Source organism: Condylura cristata, unplaced genomic scaffold (genome assembly GCF_000260355.1).
Source record: "Condylura cristata isolate star-nosed mole 26May11 unplaced genomic scaffold, ConCri1.0 scaffold00042, whole genome shotgun sequence".
In the NCBI taxonomy this organism is placed as follows: domain Eukaryota; kingdom Metazoa; phylum Chordata; class Mammalia; order Eulipotyphla; family Talpidae; genus Condylura; species Condylura cristata.
Window position 1 is genome coordinate 3291823 of NW_004567143.1, and position 11555 is coordinate 3303377.

The 11555-nt window shown below is 50.4% G+C and overlaps 1 protein-coding gene across 1 annotated transcript in view; it reads left to right on the forward strand.

Moving 5' to 3' along the window:
• The window catches only part of CNTNAP2 (contactin associated protein-like 2), a 1046635-nt gene that overhangs the window by 941717 nt on the left and 93363 nt on the right, over window positions 1–11555 (forward strand). The window contains exon 21 of the mRNA XM_012733843.1: window positions 10677–10770. Coding sequence (XP_012589297.1) covers window positions 10677–10770 — 94 coding nt within the window. The remainder of the gene's footprint in view (window positions 1–10676; window positions 10771–11555) is intronic.

Sequence of the window (11555 nt, forward strand, 5' to 3'; positions counted from 1 at the left end):
AAACAGACACTTCTCCAAAGAAGACATTCAGATGGCCAACACACATAACATAACGTTCAGTATCGCTTCTCATCAGGAAAATGCAAAATCAAAGTCACAAAGAGATACCACTCCCCTCCTGTGAGAACTACCTGTTTCAAAAAAAAAGAAAGAAAGAAAGAAAGAAACAACAGTATTAGCAAGGATGTGCAGATGAAGGTGCCTCCATACACCGCTGGTGGGAATGTGGACTGGTCCAGCCCCTATGGAAAATAATGTGAGATTTTTCAGAATATCCAAAAGAGAGCTACCATATGATCCAGCAATTCCACCCCTAGTTATCTACCTGAAGAATGCAAAAACGCCAATTCAGAGTAATCTGCAGCACTACCTGCAGTATCCAAGCTATGAACACAACCTAAGTGTCCATCAGTAGAGCAGTAGATTAAGAAGATGTGGTCTACACACGCGGTGGAATACTACTCAGCTATAAAAAAGATGAAATCTTGCTATTTGTGACCAGGTGAGTGGAACTTGAGGGGATGATGCTAAGTGAAATAAATCCAAGGAAGAAAGACAAATACCAGAGGATTTCACTCACATGCAAAATATAAAGAAACAAAACAAAGGACTGCAAAACTGAATGAAAACAAGCCCTAGAAGTTTGAGAATAGAACTGAAGCAACCAAAGATGGTCAGATGGAAGGTAAACATCTCCACTGTGGCAGTGGGTGTGGGATGCTAACATGTCTGAGGAGGTGTGCACCTGTATCCCTAAATCATTAAAAGTGTTGCGAATCTCGTTAAAAATTTATTAAAATAAAATAAGATATTTTAAATAAAACCCACGTGGGGATCACTAGGAAGTTGACACAAAGACATCTACTTGACATAATAAGTTCCAAAGTTCCAAATAGCAGCCAGCCACTGAGTCTGTCCCAGGGGAAGTTAACAGGCCATCAGTGCCATTCTAGAAGACTCCTTACGGACATGAATGTGACTAAAAAGAACTGAACGCCATTCTAAACAAGCTTGAGAAGGAATATGTGCTGTGTAGCTGTGGAGTGAAAGAAATTGAGGTCAATGGTGATGAGTTCCTGAGTAGGAGCTGGCTCACAAGGCAATGGAGAAAGCGTGTCTTTTACCCCCAGGAAGCTTTATCATATTCTAGAAGAAAAGCAAAGATTTAGACAAGTTTAATGGACATGTCTTCAGAAACCTGTTCCACCTAGTTCTCCTCTGGGAAAGATTTCAACACATTAGTTGAAATATAAATAATAGACGAGGGATATAACAGAAGAAAATATTGGCAGCGTGGGTTAGAAGTGTTTCACAGCACTTGGATTTCCCTTTGAGGCGGGTCTGAGTCTTAGCAAACTCAGGGCTGGATTTATTGGAATTGTCAAACGTGGAGCATGTTTCTAAAACACAAGTAAAATCCAGTCCTCCTTGACAGGCTCCTCCTCTTACGAGCTCTCTATTCTCCCAGGTTACCAAACTCTGTTTCCTTTCTGTAAAGTGGGGTTCAATCCACTTAAGTGGGCTTTGTGTGTGTTAAGTGAAATACACATGAGAACATGTAGCATCGGCTGTCACCCACTACATGATACTTCTCTTCCTTCCTGGTCCATCATAAAAGCATCTTTACCAACAGGGCCATTAGGACCAGTGGATTTCCCTAGTCTGCTGCTCTGCGGATGGGTACTAGTTGTTTCTACATGTTGGACACTGTCACTGGTGCTACAGCTCCCTTTGGATCGTGACAGTTGCCCCAGAAGACACAACCCTGTAGGAGAGCCCGTCAGTCACACAGACATGAGCCCAGGGCCAACGGAAGAAGAAGTTTGTGCTGAGGAAGCAGAGAAAAGGGAGAAATTAATCATCGGTGGGAGGGGGTGGGAGAATGGATCAGGGATACTTATAGCAGCATTGAGTTGGCCCGTAAGGGTTTCCCGAGGAGTGGGGAGGAGAGGCAGGACTGCATTGCCTGGCTTGTTTTTTACAAAAAGGATCCAAAATTTGCCTTTCTTCAAGTCAAAAAAAAAAAAAATGATGTAGAGGAAACTAAGCCAGAAATAAGTTCACCCCATCAAACTCATCTGATCTGAAACAGAAAAAGACTCCTGATGAATATGTCAACACTTCCAAGATTTTCATTTCTTTTCTAAAGCAATTTCATCTGCAAATGAATTATGCACGCCAGAGCTAGACAGCACCTCCATTCCCGCGCTCCAGAAAAATGTGTTTACTTCACTTTGCATTTCTTACAGCTCAGTGGGAACGCGGTTGCAATGCCATTTCTGATCCAGTCTGGCTGGACTTGTCAGCTCTCCTTCCCTGCTCCAGAATACAGCCAAAGCTTGTAAGCCCAAGGTTGGAGAGTTCATTCCCTCCCCGCAAGCACATTAAGTACATAAATCATCTCTCAAGAAAGAAGATAAGGCTCCCGGATTTCTATTTTGTCGGGCATGAAAACCAAAGTCCAATCTGCGAGGCATTATATTGTTATATCCATCAGCAGCGCCCTGAAATCCCTCTCGGAGATGTGATTCTCGAAGCTATTTTTTTAGCACAATAGGCAGAGCGGGTCGTTGCCCGCACAGGTAACTGGAAGCAGGTTCCTATCTCTCATAAATTTATCTCCTCTCTGGAAAATAAATGTATGTCAGCATGCGGTCTGAGGTTCTGAAGGGCGGACGCTGCTGACCTGTGCGGGGGCGGGAAAGGGGACTTGGGTTGATCATGGGCAGGATGATGGCCCGAGGCCGGGTCAGCCCCAGCGCGCCCTGAGCTGGTACTCAGATGCCCGCCAGCGGTCACTCGTCATAGCCAGTGGGGTGGGGGCGGGTTCAAGTGAGGCTGCAGAGGTGAGGTTTGCTCACCTTGCTCCTCTGATCCAGAGTCACGGGTTCTGGTGTCCGTCATCCACAGGTGACGGTGGTGGCCCTTGGGGACACTTGTGAATGCGTGTTGGAAGGGAGTGCCCTCGGGGTCTTGCTCATATCCGGACCTCCCAGCACGCTGTCCCTGAGCCCTGGGCATGCCGGAGAGCCCCCAGAAGTGCTTGCCGAGTGCCTGAGTGGGTGAATCACTTTTAGACACAGGGACGCCGAGCTCATTGCTTCTGAGTGTCGGGGCCCCATGAGCTTCCTAAGGCAGCCATCTGCACCCTTCCCCCCACCATCACGTAGTAAACTGGAAAAATGAACCCCAGCTTCACGGGCGTGGGATGAGGAAATAGATTTAAATATTAGATGGAGGTGGTCATTTAAAGCGCAGGAAGAGGGCCCTCCGTGGTGCCGCGGCAGGCTAGAGCGCAGCACTGAGAAGCTAAAGCCCCTTCAGCATGAGTTCGATCCCCGCCTGCCCCGGAGGGTACCACATGGCGCGGCAGACCTCTCCTGACCTGCCCGCTGCTCCCCTCAGCATGTACTTTGTCAGTCGGCTCCCCACTCTGGTGAATCCTCTCACCTCCCCTGCACCTCTGGCCTGTACCCCAGTTCTGTGTGCACAAATAAATAAATCTTAAAAAACAAAAAATGAAGAAGTAAAGGCAGCAAAAGGGAATGAAGCAACAGACGAACTAAAGCACTTGCACAAATGCTGTCAACCCCCACCCCCGCCTCCCCCAGGTCGCCTGGGCCACTAGCAGGAGCCCCAGCTGGTCAGAATGGCTGAAATCAGCCCTCGCTCCAGCCTGACACCTGCTCCCCATGCTGCGCACAAGCCTGTGGCCAGACACCCCAAGTGGGAGGTGGCCACAGTGAGTGGTGGACAGGCTTCAGAAACCTCAGACGACAGGGGACCAGCCCTGAACTGTCCTGCACCAAAGATGGGTGCAAAGGAGCCAGGGGGGGAGAGGTGAGCAAAGTGGGGGAGAAGACACAGGGCAGAGGCATCGTGGGGCGCTTGCTCCCCCCCATTCCGGGATGTGCACCCTCAGCCTCCTCGGTGCCAGTCCAGCGTCCACGCTGCCTCGGTGGGGCAGCCCCAACTTGCAGGCGTCGCTTCCAGCTCTCCATGGCTCCGAGGCTCCCAGCTCAACCCCGGTGCCCCGGTTTCCTCAGCCATAAATACGAGCATGAGCTCGGCATGGTTTGGGGCTCAGCCGCGTGCCCCCCGCCCCTCCCGCTGGTGCAGGGCTGGGTGGCAGAGAAGCGGACGTTCTTGTATCTCTTGCACCATTTCTCCTAGTCTAGTTCCGGTTCCCCACCACCACCCCCCCCCCCACGTTCTTCCTGAACAGGCTCTCAGCACAGTCGTGGAAACCTCAGTATTTCCGGGGAGCTGGGGTCACTGCTTTCATGAGAAGGCAGAGCTGGGCGATGAGACCTTTGCCCTGCCTTCTGAAGTCACTCTGTGTCTGAGTTTTCTTCTACACCTTTCCGCTCCTTCACCTGGAACAGAATGTGAAGGATTGGCTTACCAGTTGGTCTTCCTGCTAATGCCAGTTTCTAGACCCTCTCCTGGATATTGTTACTGCTGCTAACACCTGCTGGCAAAGTAATATCGACAGAACGTGTTTGTGCCATTATTTTTTTTTTTTAAATATAAAGATGTGTTTGTGCCATTATTTTTTTTAAAATATATATCAGAGACTTTAACTATATCACAGTTAAAATCAATAGAAATGTAACCTTTTCAACCACATAAAATGAGTTCATTTTTATCAGGAGTCTTTTTCTGCCATGACAGTATCTTGATTGTAAGAGGTACCAGGTCAACTTAAGCTTTATTGAAAGACCATTAAAGAAACACACTCAAACTCATTTAAATACTGAAGCCAGTGCATTAAAGAGATCGATAAGGTAAAAGCACCGGTGGTTGCTTTATTGAAACACCCCCTAACTGAGATTCACTCTACAATCACAATCTGAACAAGCCCATAAATCTAAAAGACCAACCGATAAAGAAGAAAATGAGGCTTCATTAAACAGGTTCAAAACCACAAAGCCCTTAACTTTAGGCTAATTAGACATCGAACGTTTAAATATTCTCCCCAGTGCCGTATGGTATCACTGCTAGTTATTTACCCAAAGAGCACAAGAACACTAAGACTAAACGATTCATATGTTCATAGCAGCTTTGCTCAAAATAGCTACTCATGCATGAGCCCAACCCAAATCAATAGATGACTGGGGAAAGAAATGGTGGAATATGTACTTAATGGAATACTACTCGGCTGTTAAAAATGATGGTGTGCCTTTTGGCACAAAATTTTTTCCTGACCCCACTTACCCCATTTCTTTGTTTTGAAAATACTTGTTTATGCTTATTTTGGGTCAGCGTCCCTCATTTTCTAGCCCCCCTGTCAATTTTGTTGAAAAATAAATTAGCATGTACACATTTTAAGTATACAGACAGCACTTTAACAGAAATGCATAGAACCACACCACCAGTCATTTTCCTATCAATTCCCTCCAGACATTGCCCCAAGCAACCACTCACCAGATTTGTTTCTAATTCTGTACAACCACAGGTTACTTTTGCCTGTCCTATGTCTTCATGAAAGTGGAGTCATAGGCTATCCAATCTTCTACACCTCGCTCCTGTCACTCTGCATAATGGTCCAGACATTCACACTTGCTGTTCGTATTTGTCCATGCATTTAACTTCTATGTGTATAGCTGTATTTAATCATGCTATCACATTTATGAATATGCCAACATTTGTATAATCATTCACATTTTTGATACACTTATGGATCATTTCCTTTGGGCGTGTGATCGAATGAACCTGTTATGAAAATGTGCATACATTTTTCACTTCTCTTATATACTATCTGGGAAAGGAATGGGTGGGTTGTAAGACAGAAGTATCTTATGTTCCCTCCAGCAAAGCTGGAGAGTTCCAGTTGCTCTACTTACTCACAGCACTTGATGTTGTCAGTCTTCTTAATAGTCGCTCAGTGGACGTGCGGTGCTACCTACCTTGTTTTGATTTTCACTTCCCTGGAGACCTGTTGAGCAGTTGTTCGTGTGCCTGTTGACCTTAGCGAAGTCTTCTGTAGGGCGTCATTTGCCCTTTGTCATTGGGCTGTGATGAGTATGAGTTCTTTGGATATTTCCTCTTGCACTCATTCCCAGTAGGGTCTTAAGTTGCTTTCGCCACGATCACCAGTGACCTCCTCCACTTCTAAAGGCAACGGCCAGTTATCAGTTCTCATGTTAACCCACCTAAAGGTGACACTCAACACAAGAGCAGTCACACACCACACAGCGACATTTGGGACAGTAATGGCCCTTACGTGCGCAGTGGGCTAAACCCCCACTTTGTGTACGTAAAGGTTGAAACGTTCCCACAAGACAGAGGCGACAAATGACACATCGCTAAGAACAGATCCCCACCGTAAAGTGGGGTGTGGGCTGGGACCCCCGTGCCGGGACCCCCCCTTGTTCCCCTGCCTTATTGGCCTCCTGCTCAGTCTCCTTTTCGTCTTCCTCTCCTTCCTAACGTCTGTTAGTGTGCTGCTGGCCTCAATGTTTAGTCCTTTTTCCCTTTTCTATCTTTATTCACCACCCCCTTCCCTTCACCCCAACCCCATCCCCCCACCCCCTCCCGCTCTCATTGATGTTACAGTTTGACATTTTGACTCTACCTTGAAGCATCCAAATTCTGGGCTTCTCCACCCTCAGACCAGCTGCTGTCCAGCCCTGAGACCTCGGGGCCCCTTGGGCCCCTCATCCTGCAGTACACCTTTACCTATCAGCCACCCTGTTGTTTAATGCAAGCCAGAACCTGCTTCTCCTCTGCTCAGAGCACTCTGACCCTCCTTTCTCCCAGAAGCAAAGCCACAGACTTGGTGCGGCCTACGGCTCTTGAGGGAAGCGCCTGTCTCCTCACCTTGCTCCTGCTCCTCTGGAGCCCCCCATATCAGGGGCGGGTACCCGAGAGCCCCTCTGGACATCTTCAGGGTCACCTCCTCCTGCTTCACCTCCGCTGGGAGTCTCCCAGCTCAGGCAGCTGAGCCGCTGACCTCTGGAGGTTTGCCCGACGTGGGCTTCCTCTGAGCGCGCCTTCACGTACTCAGGCTCCCATATCTCGCCCGTCAGCAGGGCCCACGCGGGTCACCGCATGGCCACCGCTGCCACTGACCAGTCCCCACTGTGGAAAACTGGCCTCCCGCCAGGCCCCAGCGCTTCCCGAGTCCAGGTTCCCTAGGCAGAGTCCCCTAAAGGACTTGGGCAACAAGGGGCCAAGTCTAAGCCACCCCAGACACCCCAGGGCTGGACCAGTGCAGGAGGAATCAAGACCCAGACAGGGAAGCCCTCAGCTGTATTCTTCTCACTTCATTCCGGCCCCTTTCTGCCTCAGCAGGAGGTTATTTTAGCAACACATTTGTTCATCCCCACTTTTAAAATTAATCATGTCTAATTTTTATTCCTCTTCTCTGTGTTCTTGTTTCCTTTTCCAAATACCCATCTGTTTTTATTTTCCTTATTCTCAGGAAGTCATTTTATCCAGATGTTTTCCCTTAAACTCTTCAGGAAGGAAGTGGCTTAGGAAATGATTGAATCGGTGATTGTTACGTAAATCACTATGCAAACCACCCACCAAGAGGCTGGGTGGTTAAATCCTATGGTGATAAGGTGATGACACATACAAGGATAGAAAGCCCTTCAGCTGATACTAGAAGTCTAAGGAAAGTGTGCAGCTTAGGTGTGTGGTGACGGGTGGTGATTTTTAATGTTTTGTCATCCTCTTCCGGAGCCTCGTGTCTAAGCCAAACACAAAACTGAAGTCCTAACCCGATGCTTCCGAAGGATGGCGGTGGCTCAGGCCAGGCCCGCTGCTGTTTAAGGAGACTCCGCGCGTGTCCAGTGGGTGGCGCGTTAGACCACAGAAAGTCTACGAACAGCGGGCCCAGCGGTGTGGATCAGAGTTAGGCATCAGGGTCTGTTTGGATTCACCGTCTGGTGTTTCAATCAATGACTAAAGGCTTGGGAGTGTTTGCGATGCTTACAGCTACATCAGCCAGTCAGGGTCACAGATGGCTACTAGGTGACAGAAGCAAAATTCAAAACTATTTGAGGAGACTGTTGTGAGGCTTCGAAACAAGGGAAATAAAGTGTAATGTCAATAAATGTAAATTTTAACCTTTGTTTCACGTTGTTTACTGGAGAGAGCAAGAGGGAAAGGAGAAGTCTGAAGTCAGCTAACGAACTATGATTTTTGCTCACTGTGAGCTCACTCCCAAAAGCCCAGTGCTAGATCATACACAATTGAAGAAGGGGGGGCCCACAGGCTGTGTGACTGGATCATACACAATTGAAGAGGGGGGGGGCCCACCTCAGGGCTGCCTGCCTCCCCTGCCTGCTGCTTTAAGAGTTTACAAACACCCCCCATATTTTTATTGAGGACCTGTTATGTGCTCAGCACTGTCCTGGACCCAAAGACACAAAACTATGAAAGCCTAAGTACAGAAATTTGATTTTTTTAGAGACTCTATCCGATTTACCCCAAAATAAAATGCCGGCCCTTTATTATTACACGTGATGATTTAATTGTGTATTTGTTGCCACAGTTTCATAATACAATTTGAGGTGATGAAAATTCAGTGCCAATAATAAAGTTGTCGTCTTCCCTTCAATTTTTAATTTAAAATATCAAAAGAATATGCATAAAAAATGTCCATTATCACCAGGTGTTTGGGACATTAAGTAGCCAATAGTGGACAGGCAGCGACAGTTCCCCGCACTCGCCACCAGATGGCGCCAAAGCAGCAAAAACTGATTCCCCACAGAAACAACCGCTGTTGAAGTCGTAGCTTTTCCAGCCGAATACATATCCTGCTAGTGGTGCACTTGAAATCGTAGAAAATTTTTCAAAATCACAATCGAACTTGCCAGTTTTTGCTGTACCGTGTTTGGGGGATTTGGGCCAGCGCTCCAGAACCCGCTCTCCCGGCTTCCTGAGAGGTGAGGGCGCCTTGACCCGCAGCCCTGGGCTGCTGGGGGAGGAAGCTTCAGGGTTCAGGTGCAGGTCGTTGTGCTAAGTCTCATTCCTCATGGGAGCTCTTCCCAGCACAGGTCAGCTCGCCCCTGATCTCCCGCCCCCTCCTCCCCAGCAGCTTCCCTGCTCTGCCCACCTCCGCTCTCTGGGCAGCAAGGACCCAGCTGGGTCTCGTTTCTGGGGTCTGCCAAGCCCAGAGAAGTGCTTCGTGTGTGCAGTGCGTTCTTCCCACCTGCTGGGGACGTGCGGGGTGTTCGACTCCAGAAACACCCAGGTTACGGAACAGGTGGGCTGAAAGGAGCACCGAAGACCTGGCAAGCTGGACACACTGGACAGGTCCCAAAGGACAGGCGGTCTGGGCCTCGGCTCTCAGGCCTGCACGCGGAGGGAACCGTGCCCGGGGAGACGCGTCACCCCGGCTCCTGTCTGGAAGCGCCTTTCCTCACTCCTTTTTCCTTCCTCCCCTGCCAGCCCACCTCTCCCCCCCCCACCCAAAACAAGTGCTCTGGTGGGACCAACTCCAGGTTGCCCCTAACTGGACATAACGTGTCAGCTGGGAGATAGTTCGTTGCAGGGGCAGCACAGGGGTGAGTCTCAGCACTGTCAAGCTGCCCCCAGCCCCTGCTCCACAAGTTCAATCCCCAGCCAGGAGGGACCCCCAGGCCCAGCAGACTCTTCCTGTCTCCCCGCTGCTCCCTCAGCCGTGGATTTCAGTGGATCTGCCTGTTCTGCTCCCCGCTCTGTCTCTGGTGAGTTCTCTCACCTCCTGCACCTCTGGCCTGCACCCCAGCTCATATGAGCATAAATAAAATAAATTTTAAAAAGAAAAAAAGAGTTTATCGCAGCCTCAAAATGACGATAACCCACAAAGCCGTCCCACAGAGCTGTTCCAGTAAACACAAGTTCGAACTCAGCTCATAGAGATCGGAACTGTGAATCTTTGGCATTAGACTTGTAATTATGCCTGACAGGTGGGCTCTGAGCTCCAGGCTGCCCCAAGCTGAAGATCAGCTGATGTGGAGGAAGCCCGGGCGGGAGTCGGTCTCTCCCTTTCCGGAGAGGTGCAAGACCAGGGCTGGCAAACGCTCTCCTGGCCGCGGGGTGCCCCCCGCTCCCCACCCTCTCGTGTCCCTCAGCAGGAACTGGCCGGCTTCATCTGCAGGCCCCAGGCTGTTCCAGCTCTTCTGGTTTTGCTCTCTTGCCTGGTAAACTGGGGGCTGGGGTCTCCCCAGGAATTTTCATAGTCTGTTCACACTGCCCTGTGGCAGAAAGGAGACATCACCCACGCTCACCTGACACGCAGGAAACCCACGTCTGTCACCGGGGCCCAGGGCACATGTGTATGCCTGTGTGCACCTGCATCTTCCTGTGCGCACCCACATACCATGCTGAAGCTCAGTTCTGCCCTGTGAGCTGGCGGGACCAGAGGTGAAGGAAACGGGAGGGGGGAGGGTAAGAAGACCCTCGAGGCACTCTGTTGCTCTAGCTGCGGCGTTTTCCATCTGCGATTAGTACTGGACGCTGGACCAAGCAGAGTTCACCCTGTCAACATGAGCACGGGTCTCACGCAGCACGTTGGAGAACAGTTCACAAAGGCCTTTCACGTACAAGGTCAGCTGTTTTCAGATAACCCCAGTGCAGGACCGGCCCCCGCCTGCAGAGACCAGCTAGCGGGAGGCCGGCCTCGGAGCGTGACGGGAAGGCTCGGGACACTCTGCTCAGTGTCTCTTGTTTTCTCCCTGCAGCTGGACCATTACCCTGCTGTGAGCTACCACCTGCCGAGTTCGTCGGACACGCTCTTCAACTCCCCCAAGTCGCTCTTTCTGGGAAAAGTGATAGGTAAGAACGGGGTGTTGGCAAGCAGGCGTGTGTTCACGTGGCCGGTGGGAAAACCACCCCGGAGCGCTGGACTTTGGATTCTGGAAATACCAGGGGAGCTTCTCTCACTGGCTTCCACTGTGAAAATCTCTGTGCCAGGAAAGGTGGGCTGTCTTCTCCCTGGTGGAGCAGCGACGCCTTACCAGGTCGCGTTGAGGGTAAGTTGCTCCTGTGACGTATTGTAATGCTGTGCATTTGCCGTGGAAACTCGCAGACGGGACTTCTGAGCCCGGATGGCAGTGGGGCCAGCGTCCATGGGCCAGCGTCCGTGGGGCCAGCGTCGTGGGCCAGCGTCCGTGGGGCCAGCGCCCGTGGGGCCAGCGTCCCTGGGGCCAGCGCCCGTGGGGCCAGCGTCCCTGGGGCCAGCGTCCCTGGGGCCAGCGCCCGTGGGCCAGCGTCCAGGTATGTGAGCAGCTGTCTGCGCTGGCTCCTGGCGTCGGTGTGTGCCGGCCGACGGCTTACGCAGCGGGTTCTGCCTACTAGCGATGCTTAACTTTTCCTCCACTGAGTTGACATGACTCTGGTCCACTCACGGGCATCGTTCGCCATCAGAAGGGCGTCCTCCGGGCTGTGGTTTGAGTCAGCCCACCCTGGTCTTCGCAGTAGATCTGTCCACACTGCATGACAGACGTGACTGGTGACGTGTTTGGGGAAAACTTCGCATAAAAGCACTGGATTTCTTTTTTTTTTTAAAGATTTATTTATTTATTCATACAGAACTGGGGTACAGGCCAGAGATGCGGAGG